The sequence below is a fragment of the Chironomus tepperi genome, unplaced genomic scaffold, assembly GCF_022539635.2.
Source record: "Chironomus tepperi strain 1889 unplaced genomic scaffold, CSIRO-AGI_Ctep_v1 contig_244, whole genome shotgun sequence".
In the NCBI taxonomy this organism is placed as follows: Eukaryota; Metazoa; Arthropoda; class Insecta; order Diptera; family Chironomidae; genus Chironomus; species Chironomus tepperi.
In genome coordinates, this window is record NW_027226366.1 from 1,747,178 (window position 1) to 1,763,696 (window position 16,519).

Sequence of the window (16,519 nt, forward strand, 5' to 3'; positions counted from 1 at the left end):
CGTTATAACGGATAAAACAAGTTTCTGAATCATTTTCTAAATCCAAATGTGAAATATTTTTGTTTTTCAAGCAGTTCTCATCAAAGATCTCCAAATATTGCATAATATAGCCACAAATTAGCATAAATTTTGCACGACATGACCATCCCCTGATTATTTTTTCGTCTCAAAACACTCTCAGTATCTTGACCATTTTCGATGAATTCCGGTTTTAGAAAGTATGATATGTAAAGAAAGAAGGAAGAGAAACAAAACGAGATTACAACAACGATAAATATAGGAGATGTGAGTGATTTGAGATAGAAATGAGAAGGTCGTTCAAAAATCATGTCTGGTTTTTGATGGGCGGGGAGGTGATTTGGAGTTGTAAAGGAATTTGTTCGTAGATTTTGTCGCAGATGAAGGAATGAAGTTGAAAAAAGAATTTATTGTGGAGCATTATCACATGATATGGTGAAGAAAAGCTGTTGATGGATGTAGAATTGCACTTGGTATTGGGAAATTGGTATGCCAGCGATAGAGACAAGCTTTAGGCATCATCTAGCAAATATCATCCAGATCAAGGATCGTTCCAAAATTGCCACCACGGCACCCAAATGAAAGTGGTCACTTCCGTCACATATAATAATAACAATTAGAAAGGGCTCCTGACGTTCAGTGTAGAAGATTACAAAGAGCTAGCCATTACAAAGGACCACCCGTCCATCGATCTCGATAGAATGAACATGGCTCTAAGTCTCCAAGCAATAATGACAGTGTTTCAGTGTGTGCCAGTGTTTTATGTGATCTGAACAACCTGCAATGTAAATAAATTACATGATCTTCATTTGGGGAGTTGGATAGGCTGTCTGTATGACTCGGTGGCTGGCCAAACGTCAAGTGTTTTCACTAAGAACACCGCTGGTGACCGAAGACATTCTGTATCATGAAAGTATGCTCAATACCTAATAGTTTGTGATAGGAAAGTACAGTTAGGGTTAGATGGCAAGGGACTTGTCGTGTGGCAGCCCTGCAAACAGGCTAGGTATAGAAGGCTCACAACCTGCAATATGTTAGCCAAAACTGTAAAAATAAGATTACAAGAGCATTCACATCATTTAAGGACAACCCCCGCAGAAAGACAACACAAAAAAATTGATTCCATAAATTATTTAAATATCAGAAAAATTTGATTAATGGCAGTGGAAGCAGAATGACGAAAATAAACATTATTATGATTCATCGCTCACCATTGACTTTTTATTTTGACGCTCCATCCATATTTTTCTTTTTATATTCACTTTTCGTATTTTGTTCATGCTTAATTGGATTAGATTCTTTATTTTTAACAAATTGCTACAACATTCTGTCATGTGTTGTTGATGTGCTATGCAAAGTATAATAAAGAAAGAAATATTCAATTGAAGTAAACAACAAAAAAAGTAGTAAAAATGGCTTAACAACAGTTATTCAACAGCTTATGAATCTAAAAATTCACAACAAACAGGCAAAAGTGTCATTCGCTCGTGCAATCTCAAATGCAAATTGGACAAGTAAACTACTAATTGGTTTTCCCCCTTCTTCATCCGTCAATGACTTTATATAGAATTGGAATAAATATCACGGACGTTCTATGTCACGTTCGAGCTTCACAATGAAAAAAAACTTTTGTGTCTGTTCCGTTCTGTGTCAATATTTTTCATCTTCTATAGATGCGGAAAGTTTATCTTTTTTTTGATAAATTGAAAGTCAGCAAAAAAAGAAGTTAAGTAGACGTGTTGATATCTAAATTAAGTATAATAAACAAAAATGTTTTGACGGCTAGCTACTCGACATTGATGTTGAAATGTTGATACTTTTGTCAATCTGGGTTTTTGGAGATGAAGATTGAGATTGCTTTGATGAAAATAAGGTTTGCTTTGGAATTTGACTTTATTAGACTTTTACAGGTGGTAATGAAGGTTTTGGAGGTATTAGGGAAGTTAGGAGGTACTGGGACTTGTCAAGGGCATTGCAAAGGAGGTTCAAGGATCGCAAGAGATGAGGGATTATAGTATCTTGATTTACGATGACAAAAGGATCTACCCGAAAAGCATACAGCGTAAAACAGGTGAAAAAAGTGACCTCAGGCCAGCGTGGTTCTAGCGTGGGGCTGGATTAGGAGACATTCAGCTCCACGCCAAACAAAGTCTTGCCTGGGGGCACATCCGTAACCAGTAACTCGTATTTCACAGCAAACCGTCTGCATTCTGGTGTGTATTGCATTTCAGTTTAAGAATCCAGTCAGAATGTTCAATACTTCTTCATCCTACACATCCCATTCGCTAAATCCCTTTCAGACATCTCATCTGAATCCTGAAGTCTCTTTTACTTATTTATCAGCAGTTAGTTTCTAAGCAAAACAATCAACTCAACCTAATTAACCTCTCTAACCTGTCTACCTACCTAATACTCAGAAACAAAGCTTATAATGTCTACAACAATGGTATTATCTCACCTAATTTGTCTAATTTTAGATACTCTAGCCTATTATATCCATTGTCCACACTTTAATCCAGCATTTAATGCTACAATGTTGACCCACAACATGCTTTTTATATTTTAATCTTCCTTAATTCCTAATGCTTAACCTTTGATATCCTTGGAACTTAATTAAAAGCAGTAAACTTACCTCTCAGTCCACAACAAAGTCATACATGCCCAACTGTAATTAAAACTCTTCATTAATTCAGTTACTTTTTCTATATTAATTCCATTTCTATCCTCATTCACAATTTTTTTTCTTTTGTTCTAGGAATGTTGAGAGGGAAGACGGCATCATTGACATTTATACGGTGGATGTGACGACACATTTCAAGACTTATATGTGACAAATCCGTGATGAAAATTGAAGAAGAAATGGAAAAGTTTTTAATTTGAAAAAAATCACAAAATTGCTACGTGACTTTAGCACTGACAGAAAAAATATGTTTGTGTCTCATATCAAGCTATTGTTTTTCAATTCTATGCAGTTATGTGATTGTTCACCTCTTGCTTGATGACAAAAATAAAGAAATTTAACCCACCTGTGACTTTTTTTTTATTTATTTTTCCTTTTTTTTACTTGTTTTGATGAATATGTGAGGAAAAAAGGATTTTCTTCTGGGGGTGAATGTCTGTCTTGTTAAGACATAAGTTAAACGACCTGGGATAACAAGTTTTATATTTTTCTTGACATAATTGCATTGAAAAGTGGGAGAGGATTCCTGTGAAAAATTTATTAGTGATTTCTTATGGAAGTTTTGTTGCAGGTTGCAAATTGATGAGAATTTCTGAGAGCATTAAGGTGCAGTAACTAAGGAGAAGTTTTCTAATGGATACTGCGAATTTGTGAACTTTAACTTTAATGTCTTGAAGATTGTGGAAATCTCCGTCATCTCCGACGGTCATCTCTCTGAACGAGGCACCGTCATGGTTACTGACATCAACACTAAATGGACTGCACAGGCATTTGAAAGCCACCAATGTGCATCCAAATGTGGTTTCAATTCAGCAACTAAAATGGAGTCGTGACGAAGCCTTTCTAATTTGTGTCTTTGGTAATTCTTGTCAAGATACAGATATTCCTGGACTCAGAAGTGTTGCCAGAAGGAAGATTTCAGGGGTTCCAGCTCTCTAATTACGCCCTTGCCTGGATTATCCATCTTGATATCGAGAATTTGTCGAAGTTGAGGCATTAAGATCCTATACATGACAAGTCCACTTCATTCTTTGTAATCTTTGAAACATCGACTTCTATTAGGAATCGAACTCATGTCCTTACTTAAGAAAAGTCTTCAAATTACCAATCTGTGGTCGGTCAAACCATTCTACCACTCCGAGCATATTCACAAAATAGCTAATTCCATAACACATGTATGCCTTAAAATTTTCTATGTCAATTCCATTTGTCTACACGCGTTACGACCACCTATCATGAATTTTTCACCAATAATCTATAAGTATACCAATATTCATAAGTGCTCCAGATTCAAAATAATTTATATTATTTTCAATATATGTAGGTATTGAAATCAAGAAGCACTAGTCTTTAAACCTGATAAATTCCAACATGAGACAATTTATTCGGCTGCCGAACGTGAATTGAATTCATCAAAATAGCACTAAAAAACATTGTTGCAAATAACAGGAAAAATAGTAAAAGAATTTGTTTGCTGAATGATTACGAATTGATTTCAATTGGAATGGCTTTTTTCTGGACAGTAAAAAAAATCCAGCAGCATCAGATGTGAATTGATGGAAATGAAAAATTGCTGGCAATTAAGAATGTAAAACTAGACAGACATGAGGATATCAAATGAATTGTAAATAATTGTCATGTATGTTTGAAATAATTGAGAACAATAGCATATATAGAACTTGTGGCACGTCAACCTGATGTCCGATGCCAGAAAATAAAGTAAATAAATTGTTTTTCTATTAATAGCATTTTATGCATGCATATGTGTGTATACAGACATGCCATTTTTTTGATATCGTTACTTCCAATATTCTAATTTTATGCCATTCCATCTTCAATTCAAAATTCACCATGCGGTATGGTCGTCAATAAAACAAAGAAGAATAAGAAGTCAGCACAAGTAAGTGACGAAAAGTATAAAAATTCTTTACAATTGAATGGATAGCATTTAAATGTGGTTGACAAAAAAAATAATATATAAATATCGCTAAACGACTAACTAAGTTTCATTACTATTCTCGACCTCATATAGTGTAAATTAAAATAAAAGAACCGAGTGCCGTGCAGTAATTTTATTTTAGTGAATTAATGATTATTGTGAAGCAATTATACTGACAATGATGATGAGCATAAAGGGTGGATATTTAATTTTCATTTTCCTGCTAATTGGATTAAATAATTTGAAAGCGGATGAGGATATAACCGAAGCAATTAGTGATACAACTGATGCAATTACCACACAGGTAAAGGATGACAAAAAAAGTGATTCTGTCGTTATCCCATTCACATCCTCATATATATACATGATTATAAAAGTGGATAACGGATATTAAATGAATGAGTGTGTGAAGTGAGACAGTGAAGTTTGTGGCTATAAATAAAACGGACACATACAAATTTGTACATTTTTCCGGGACAGTCCATACATATGGCAAGCACATGCAATGATATAAAAGGCATTGGTCAATTGAAATAATGAAAATTTATGTAGGTGAACCCGTACTCAATATAGCACTACGCATACACAATTAAGTGACATAAGGAAAGCAACATACGTGCAGTATGGAAAAACTGCAAGAATGTGGCACATTATTTAAATTTTTTATGTGTGAAAGTCATCGAACTCTTTATTTTAAGCCACTGTATCATCATGTGAAAATCAATGTTGAAGCTCTTGAACTTGAATAAGTGCGCAATATAATCAGTCAGTCAGCTTTAGAGGTTCATTCATTCAATCCAAAAAAAAGTTTCATTATGTCACACTCTCGAATATATGCTGAATAATAGAACAATTCAGAGATTTAATTTGCATCACTTTTGCATATATAAAGAATTCTAACACGTGCTGCCGTAGCTGATTGACATGATTTTATGGGAAACTATTTTTTTGTCTGTTCCATTTTAAAATATAAAAGAGTGAAGTGATGAATTGACTTCAATTGAAATCTAATTAAATGTGTAATTGGCAATTAGATTTTCAGTCTGGAAGTTTGTTCTGGTGATGGTGGTTTTGGATGAGCTATTGTTGAGGGAATAATTAATTAGTTGGAAAATTCAATTGGCGTTTAATGAAAATTTTTAATTAAATAGTTGATGTCATGGGGTTTTGGAATATTTTTCTTAATTAAATATATTTTGGGGATGTTTGATTAATTTGGATTGATTTTTGGAATTAACCATAAATATTCGTATTCTCTTTTGACAAGAGCATGGAATCGCAAAAATTTAAGAACAAATTTATTATGGCCCGATCTACACATACACTTAAATGCAGTAAACAGGACATCTTATCAAACAGTAAAATTAGAACCATGGTAATCGATGCTTATACTACTTAATCTATCATCAAGAATTTCGCTTGACTCTAGATCTGCGTATAGATTCATCTTAATCGAGCATTTCCTACATGAATGAATCAAAGGGTTTCCCGAAGTCTCGGCAAATTTTCAAGACTAAATCCTAGACTGGGATCAAGACCGGGACTTAAAAAGGAATCTTCGAAGTTTCAGTCTCGATAAATCTAGGAAGCCTTAGTCTCGACCTCATGAAAATCATATGATTCCATTATTGGTTTCTCGGGTATTGAGGATTGAGAATCGAGTAACCCAAGTGTTGAGTATGAGTACCTCATCTATCCCTGTTCTCAAGTTACATTTAAAAGATAGTTAATTAGAATATGGTTTGTTATAAATTCAGAACAAGTTCAACGCTTAAGCAGTTTCAATTCTAATTTTAAAGGACAATTTCTCAAGCATGCTTCTTGATGTTTGTCTTTGTACACAAATTCTCACACAAAACACTACATAAGCTCCAATATGACTAATTTGTCTTATTTTCCAATTGAAATTTCCAAGTGGATAGGATTCTAGTTGTTTAATTGACTAAATGATTAGCTTAGTTAATGAAATATATGACAGTAGACTTCCAGATTGTCAAATTGTCTCGAACAAACGGAACTCTATTGAATAATTCATCAACTCTGAGTGCTTTTCCTTAAGAATCAAGATAAACCTTACAAGCTCATAAACTTCCTTCAAAATTAATTCATTTAACCCAAATATTAATTCAATGTTCATAAAATGTTATCAAGTCACATCCCAAAATAGATCAATCTTTCATCTCATAAAGACACTTGCTTCATATTCATTTTAAAGCAAGCTTATCTTCCGTTATCAAAATAAAATTAAGGGTTACATAAAATGAAATCACAAATTTTGCATCGTATCTGAATCAGCAAAACTTTTCTGAATGATGTCATTACTTTTAAACTTAGTCAGCAGATGTACTTGACTGTGTATGGTTGTAGCTTTAAAGATGATTTATTTTAATATAAATTGAACGAAAATTTGTCTTTAAATTAACCTAGATTCAGTCGAAATGTAAATTAAAGAGGAAGACATAAAAAATTACGGTATTTTATAGGTCACCCCTTCTACCATATACAAAATTACATTGCAGTCATTGCTATTCATTCCCGATATTTATTTAAAAATCATCATTATAGCACATAAATCAACATTTTATGCTTCATCGAATTCATCCCTCATTTTTCTTATTTTTCCATTTTCAGCCATTTGAATTAGATTTGAGTGAAAATACAGAGGAGTCACTGAGAAGCGAAGATAGCGATGAGGAAGAAGAGGAAGTAAAAAATCCAACAATTCAACGTCTGCCAGCTGATTCCGAATCAATCAGAAATAATATTGTTGATAGTGAATTTGATTGTGAAGACACTGAGCCTGGTTACTATGCGGACATGGATAATGATTGTCAGGTATGACAATTAATTACATTTTATGGCTGATTTAACAATTATTTTGCACTTAAAGATTTTCCACAGATGTGTCCAAGGTCACGAGGGTGTCTACTCATTCATATGTCCAAATGGAACACGCTTTGATCAACGTGTACTCGTTTGCGTTTGGGAGCATCAATATGACTTTGACTGCTCACAATCGAGAAAATATTATCATGAATCGAATCGTGCATTCCTTGGCAACTTGACAGCAGAAGAGAATCTGAATGAGAATATTAAAAATTCACAGGAAATTAAAACTTTAGAGAGTATTGAGCAGCACACAAGTAGTCCGATAAAGGAGGATGTGAAGCTATATGAGATTATTCCAACAGAAGAGCTCTCAATAACAAATGAGGATGAATCTCCAATGGTTGATATAAATTCAATAGAGGAAGCTGAAAAGAATTCGATTGACGAAAAGGAGGTCGAAAGTGTAAGTGAGGAAATGGAAGAGTCAAATGATTATCAAGCAGAACTCATACCAAGCTCAACAAATCATATTGATGCAAGCGTTGCAACATCAGACATTTCTGACTCAACATCATCATTTGAATTCGATTCCGATGAAACGCCGCAACCACCACACAAATATATTTCATTATCCGTACTTGATCCAATCATTGAAATGCCTGGCGATGATGATCAAACGCAAGATTCTGTAACGACAATTCGCAATATTCGTAAGCGATCTGGAAGTCATCGAAAACGCTTCTTATTCAAAGCAGATGCACATTAAGTTATAGTAAGGCAAGACTTTTTAGATTAATCTTATTTCTCTTTTGTTTCCATTATTTTTATGGCCTAAACTTATGCAAGTTTTACTACTGCAAGAGATGTAGATCTGAAAATAAATCTATTAAGTGCTGAATAAAATAATAGAAACGATGATGAATTATTTTCTTTTATTTCTACTCGACTTCTTGTTGCCAATTGCATATTTTTTTTTGCAGCTTCTGTCTTTTTCCCTGTGGCTGTTTTTAATAATTTTTCAGATGCATTAGTCACGTTCAAGTCTTTATAATTTGGACCCATTGAGACAAGACATAATGGAGAGAAAATTTCTAGCATAATTGAGGCTTGTTATGATGCACTATGGTTGACTCAATGATGATTGAATCTTGGACTCTCACGTCAATTTGAATTAATTTCTTATTGATGGACTGAAATTAAAATATGCGGACATTATTCAGAAATGGTAATGCCAATTCTTGCTGCAGGTGAAATTTGATTGAATTTTTGATTTGTTGCTGACTAGAAAGCTTGTGATTTATTAAAATTTTGGTATCTATTGGCAAAAATGGAACTTTCTTAATTTCTTGCTTAGTTTTGAGTGATGTCTGCTAACTGTAAGTCTATTTAATACAATGAAACTATATCAAGCAATGAAACTATTTAAATTAGCTTAGTCCAATCAATTTTTCATTTTGTAATGCACCATGCCTCACAATGCTCTCCAAAAGGTGCATGAGTGCTGAATAGATTAACCTTTATACTCCAGGGTACTGCTCTTATTGGGATCACACCATGAACCAATTTGAAAGCCAAACGAGAAGGAGAATCCGGAAAACTATGTCCTTAAAAGAACGTGATTCCGACATGACTCAGAATTTTGCCAATTTTAACGGACATCATTATTTTGTCAGAATCACATATATTCCATTCCAACATTCTCATATAGTGTGCCTTTTGGGCTATTTCACCTTCTTGTGGCGGTCGATGGCCTTGAGTACAGAACCATGCTCTATTTTGGAGCCTAGGTTGCTACTATATGCTTTCCATCTAACAGTCGCTGACCTACCAATTCTGTAATAAATCAACAGTCAGTCTGAAATGCATAAAGTAGCAAATAAAAATTGTAGAACTTCACTAATAATACCAGATTAACTGAAGAGTTGTCTGTACAAAGACTTGATGGAATAAAAAGGATCTAATAAGGATTATCTGTCCCTCTGAAATTTTTCTATCGTCTCTAAGTGAAGGTAAAGCTTTTGATCAAATATAATAATGGATAATCTCTTGTTATCTTTTTGGATCTAGAAATTCTTAAGCTTTAATTTATGATATGGACGATTTTAATAGTTTGCGTGGATTTTAGAATTGGTTACTTGCTATAGAGTTGTTAAACTTGTTGAATATATTGGGCAAAGCAGTTGCTGCTCTAAATATTGATGCCATACCAAAAATGACCTAATTTACAGTTAAAACTATACCCATAAATTCAAAGATCATCCACTGCAATAAAAATGTCCAAAAAAAGTTCAAGCATTTCACAATCCACACAAGCAATTCCTCCATAAAATTGACTTTTAAGTGACGCTTAAAACTGAACAAAACAATTCACTTACTCGACTATAGCCGAATCATGATTCGAATAATAACAAAAAAACAACTTAAATAAAATTTGTAGATCGTTGGATATGCGATAGCCCAAAATGAATAATACGTTGAAATTTGCTTTAATTTATTTTTTTTTCTTCTCTTCTTGAAATCACAAAACCGTGTAAATGCTTTGCTAATAAGCTGCAGTGTGATTATTTGTTTCTATTCATTATAGCATGAATGACAAGGGAAGCATAATTCTTCTCAGAATTGTTTTGACTGAATCGAATATGAATTTTGAGTGTTTTTTTGAGTTTGAATGTTGGAAATTAAGTTTGAGGAAGTTTGATTGATGATTTTTGTGGGCTGAACAACTCTATGTATGAGATGAAAAATGAACTGAAAAAAATGCATAATTCTGAAAACGGATCTTAGATTAGGACTAGAACCAACTTCCAGTGTTATCTACTCGCATGCTCCTACCACTGAGCTATCGGGGGGATATTCTACTATGTGGCAAAGTGCTACATATATAAAGCTGAAAGGTCATTAGAGGAATCCCATTATTAGGCATAACTAGTTAATATGCTCGTTAGAGAGGATGTAAGAACTTTGCATGAGAAAAGTGTAGACTTAAATCACCAACAGAACTCAAAGTCACCTTGAATTTTGTACGGAATCGAGTCAACTTCGAGATCGGGTCAGCAATCAACTAGCTTCCAGCACTACCTGAGAGTGGATATGGATCACATTTGATCTGTACAGTCAGTAAAATAATCAATTCTGCTTAGTCATTTCTGCAAATTTTTGAAAAATTCCCATCCCTTGGATGTCGCATCAAAAAATCGTCACTTATTTAAAAACACATTAAGACTCCCCACGTACTGGAATTAGATTTTTTTCAAAAAGAGGAAGTTCCATCAAAAAAATTTGATTGAAATTCCTCACATGTCTCTTAATTTGATTTTTATCTTCCCTTTCAGACATTTTTTTACACAACCAGCTTTAATGACTTTATTAAAAATGTGTATATCCACAGAAGATGTTTTCCATAAGTTGCGTAGCAATTTAATTATAGCCCACAATACGACAATATTAATGCATTAAAATTAACCGTGAACTTGAAAAAGCGACTAGCTGAATGCTGCTTACAATGTGTAAAGTACTTCTTTTATAATTTAATGAGCTTACTAAGTCTAATGCTGATGAAATTATTGACCCAATATAAAGGAATAAATATTAAAATGAGTAAAAAGATCTCAATTCAGCACATAATTAGTTGTTCATCAATTGGTCATCATTAAAGATTCTATTGCGCAATTAATGAATGACTTTAAAGTTTGCCTCAAGAGATGCAATGCCATGGCATTTTTATAAATTTGCAGACTTGTGCATTTTATTGATGAAGATGAGATTGATTTCTATGTCATCTGACGGAGACTCGTGTAGCATCATTCCAGGTAAATTTAATGAGGATCCATAACACAAGCTCTGGGAAGTAAAAAATGGTAAAAAATCAGACGCATGCTATAAAACCAAATATTTACGAAGCCACAATAATGGGAATTTAATGAAATTATCATCAGCATTTGATGATGGTCTCTTGGTTAACATAAACAACGTTTTTATGACATGCTCACTTCCATTTTCTAAACATCCATAAAAGCCTACCTCAAGGTGTACGATAATTTGATAATTTCGGTTGTAAAACACTTGTCGGTGTCGTTAAAAGCATTTTGGGTTTGGGGAGGTTCGTTGACTTATGATGTATAATGTGGTATGGGAGATGTGTTGTGGATTAATGTGAGTTGATGCTCTATTTTTGGAATCAGAATCAGCTTAAACTCCTTGTTCTTACCGGTCAATTAAAGTCTCAAAATGTATGTAAAACAAGTGTGTCCATTAATTGGACTAAGGCTTACCACTAGGTAATTTCAAGCTGTTTCAAGCATTTCTATGCCAAGTCACTTCACAGACATGAAATGGTAGAAGAGTCCGAGCTGTAGAACATTGTTAAGACCGTAAATACAACATAATGCCAAAAAGACGTAGAAGTGCTCTGACAGCATCATGAGTGCTGTTTTTGACCATTTTGTTCAATTCCACACCCTTGCTTGAGGAGGGCAAGTGGACAAATATCAAGAAATAATCCATTAGGGCTGACGATTATTGTGATTAACCCCAAAGCAGTCCAAAGCATTTAAAATTGGCATTTATGGAATTTTATCCTAATTATTCAGCCCTACGCTTCAGCACATTCTATGGCACATCAATGAAAATTCAAGTCAAATGAATATAAATCAGGCCAACTTTTTAATGAAGCTTTTTTATATCCATAATTAAATTTATGTAGAATTTTTTTATTTCATTGACTCGACTTGCTTTTGCAGACAGAACCGAACATAACTTTTTATTTTCTGGCTGCAAAATATGATTTTTTAGTCAAGTTCATTTTTTAATTGTCTTCTTGATTTATCTTCAATTAAGACACTGCCAATTCACATTTCATATCTTCTAACATGATAGCACTTATAATGTCTGAGTTTTTCACTTCTCTTGACTTTCCGTCTTCTTCATTCGATGTATAGAATAATTCTTAAAATAAAATATGAGCTTGAATATGAAGAAGAACTGTCTGCCGTCTCAATTTTCCTCATTCCTCATCTATGACTTTGTTGCGAGCTTCATGAAGCTTTAATGTTCATGTTGTTTGATATAATAAGTGACTGAATTGTGTGTGCAGAATTACTTCCATAAAAGTTAAGTTCTGTGAATTTTAGATTGAATTTCTTGTTTGTTTGTAAAATTTTTGTCTAAAGTTTTCCATTTGTCGTCAATTTCCTTGTTGTCAGGCAAACATCTTTATGTAATTGAATAGACTTTTTGTCGCTATGGATTTTATTTTATAGTGGCTTTGAGTGGAAAATGGACATTGCTATTGTTAAACATGAGGACAATGATGATAATAGCTGCGATATCATTTAGCGGTGAGCTTTTGTTGATGTAAAATTGTAATTTGAGGCGAGAGAATGATGAGCTTTATTTTGTGGTGTCTATTTTTAGCAGATTCTGATGGAACGCGACACGAATGATATATTTATGGAAGGGAATGTTCGGAAATTGCATTACGGTAAAATGGCATCAATGGCCTAAATGGTAGAGCGGTTGCCGTACGTACCAAAGGTTCTGGTTTCAATTCCTGGTCATGTCAAATTTTCGGAGTCTTTTCCATTTCACTGTTCAAGTTAAGAAGCATAATTCCTAAGTTGGATACTGTTTTTAAGTATTTGGCACATAATGTATATCCATTGCTTGGTATGCTTTTAGTATTGCGAAATCTTGTGGATACGAATTCTAGCTGGATACATAATAGTGTAATACATCAGGTTTTATGACTTATTCGTGTCTTTGTAATATGCAGAGCTTGTAAGTGGTTCAATATCCAGTACAAACTGTAGGTCTGAAGTGTTTAGATTGTTAAGCGCAGTCCCTTCAACTTGTAAGACTGGACTTTAAGCATTTTGAATAATTTCATAGCTTTCCCATTCCAGAACATGACTTGTTTACTCAAATTCCACTTAAAATTACACATTGCATCTCAAAAGCACCAATGTTTTCAAACAAATCATAAGTAAATTCAAGTTAAAGCTCGAGTGACTGAAAGATGACAATAATAACCACATAGAATCTGAACAGATTCCATATAAACGACAAGCTCCTATATGCAATATACATATGCATAGCAAAATGGAACTTTCGTGTCACTCCCAAGCATCATAAAATCTAAACAGCATCAAGCTCTAAATAAATTTTCATTTTATGATTTAATTCATTTAAAAATTATTATTTTTACCATCCCAAAAATGATCTGAAATGCAAAATAATACATAACATCCACAAACTTTTTTAGTCAACCGAAATGAGATTAGATGTGCAGACAGTGATATCTCATGTGGCATCAACAGCCAATTTTATGCAGTTTTACTCCAAAAAAAAAAACAGAATTTAAAATATTCATAACTCAAACATACAGACATAGACAGACAGTCATGATTCATATATCTGTAGTAAACATCAAGAAAATTTACAGTAAAATATATGAATAAAGGACAAACATTGCATAAACCGCACATCTATAAATTAGCAAATGTAAATGAAAATGGGAAAATATATGATGAAGTGTATGATGATTCTTTATTTTACATCTGTTAGTCATGAGCTAACAAACTTTGATGTTAATGTTGTGTTTTAAGGAACTTTGAGGAAGTTAGAGTTAAATAAGGACTTTGAGAAAGCGAATGATGTAGAAATGGAGAGAAATACGGGCACAGTCCTGAGTGACACTGGCTTAAGGCCAGATTCGGTTAAATCCGGCCTCATCCCTGGGTCTAGTTTGCTTGGGTTTGAATTTTCGGTCATTTCTATGTAGTGTGATTTCCGGGATCCTTGACCGTACTCTAGACGCCACGTCCTACCTTTTTAATGTAACCTAAGCTCCAAATGGACATGAATGCAGTCCTTAAGTAAGCCAGCAAGTAATCATACATCTAGCAGCATTTACAAACACCAATAAATCCAGCAATCTTCACATAAATAGCCCCAACATCCAGAACATCATGAATATGTGCAATGCTAAAAGAGCTCCAGGAACGACTACGAAATTCAAAATGAAAAAATGTTTAATTCAAGACATGAAAAATAAAAAGTAAATGCTTGTATTTCACTGAACTAACATCGACAATGTCAAAGTTACTTATTCAGTCAAGATTAATGATGGAAACGATTTAATATTTATAAATTTTTTGAAAATTAAAATGTTCATCAGAATATTATTTCATGAATGAGTTAGAATTACATTAAGTACCGAAAATTAATTTATTCCTTGCCCGAGCGATGCAAATTAAGAAGGGTCTGATAAACTAAATGCGGAGCCACATGGACAGTCATATGAACAATCATATAGGCAATCATATAGACAGCCACATGGACACTCATATAGACAGCTATATGAACAGTCATATGGACAGCTACATGGACAGTCATATAGACAGCTACATGGACAGTCATATGAACAGCTACATGGACAGTCATATGGATAGTCATGCCAAATAGAGACGTCTTCCTTTTGATTTTAGCAAAAGAGGTTCAGCTGATCATTAGAGCGTCTTAAGAATTCATGGAAACATGCTTTCGAGAATGCACTTGGCATCGGTAGTTGGCATGCGGTTGTCAGTGATAAAGCCAGCTTCAGACGCATTCTGAGGGAGAGCATGGATCTCAATTGACCTGTACGTCCAGCGAATTAAGTACGGGACCCTTGAAGGCTCCGTGGCTCAGCTTCCTTCATTTACTGCTGCTCGGGTTACCGTGTTTCATACCAAACGCTTCCAGTTAATCGCTTAGTTTAATTTCAATTTTTAAAACTTTTATTTCTTCACAACATTTTGTGCTTCTTTCTCACGACCTTTCAGTGCGTGATTTTTAATGTTTTGTTGCTGTTTCGCGCGCGCGAATAAAAGATTCTAAATGAAATAATGCAAATAATTTCAATCAAGTGCCGTTCATTGAAAAAGAGAAGAAGGCAGTTTGCATAATGATTTAATTACTTGCCCTTTTCATCATCATTACCTATTAGTAATCGAGAATCAGAAATAATTAAAACGGAAAAAAAGATTATTGTATTAAAATAAAACGAGAAGAATGGAATTTCGTAAAGCTTAAGCATAAAAGATTGTTGCCGATGTAGTTTTAGTTTTCACGCAAAGCTAAAGGTCTGAAAATCAAAATTTTATGTATGCAATCTGATTCACATATTATAATTTAGTATTTCAAGTTCCAACCCACCTTTAAATTGTTCCATTTCGATGGTCATCATTAAAGGAAATGGATTTATTCAATTTTCACTATGCTGCCGTTGTCTATAAACAAAAGAAATTAAAAAAGGTAGAATTAATGGAGATGACGAAAGTCCACTTACTTTATTTTGATTTTTAAGTGCTATTTTGAATGTGTTAATTCAGCATGGATTCATAGTTCAAGTTTGGGTAGCTTTAATTCAACATTTTATGGTTAAATGAATTTAACATAGACCTTAAGATGCATGCGCTCATCTTTATGTTGAGTTGATGGAAATTTATGTATGATATCTATGTTCTTAAAATCCTCAGTTGTTAAAGCACCTAAGTGCCTCCGTAGAGGAAACAGAAAGTCGATTGGTTCAAATTTGGCATGGTATCGATCACAAAGTTGTCGGTTCGAATCCAACCATGTTCTTATTTGTTTGATTCTAAGTTAATATGCTTCAACTGCTTAATGTACGAAATCAAGACTAATTTGGTGCTCTAGAGAACGTTTGATCTTAGGAACGGATCAGAAACGTGAAGATATAGCATTATAGATCAGTACAAGAGCTACAAGATTACCTTATGAATGGAATATTGATAGAACGGACCTGAAAGTATATGACAATAAAACTCTTGAAAGAGGCTGTCGATTGAGATAATATTGCTCTTGGTACTGGTAATTGGCAGACAGAAGTTAGCGATAGAGCCAGCTTTAGGCGCCATCTGAGGAAAACCATGGGTCACAATTGATCTACGTGACCAGCGATGTAAAGTAATTAATTTAAGTATTCCCTTGATCCCACAATAATCAGTAATCAAATAGAATTTTTACGGACCGTGATGGTCGTCGACACAATTAAA

The 16,519-nt window shown here is 33.8% G+C and overlaps 1 protein-coding gene across 1 annotated transcript; it reads left to right on the forward strand.

The window, feature by feature from the left end:
- The first annotated feature begins 4,730 nt into the window (after positions 1–4,730).
- LOC139091410 (uncharacterized) lies at positions 4,731–8,292 on the forward strand. Its single transcript, XM_070641490.1, has 3 exons — positions 4,731–4,941; positions 7,269–7,472; positions 7,528–8,292. Exons 1-3 carry the CDS (start codon positions 4,816–4,818, stop codon positions 8,230–8,232), a joined length of 1,035 nt encoding a protein of 344 aa, XP_070497591.1. The 5' UTR covers positions 4,731–4,815; the 3' UTR covers positions 8,233–8,292.
- The last annotated feature ends 8,227 nt before the right edge of the window (positions 8,293–16,519 follow it).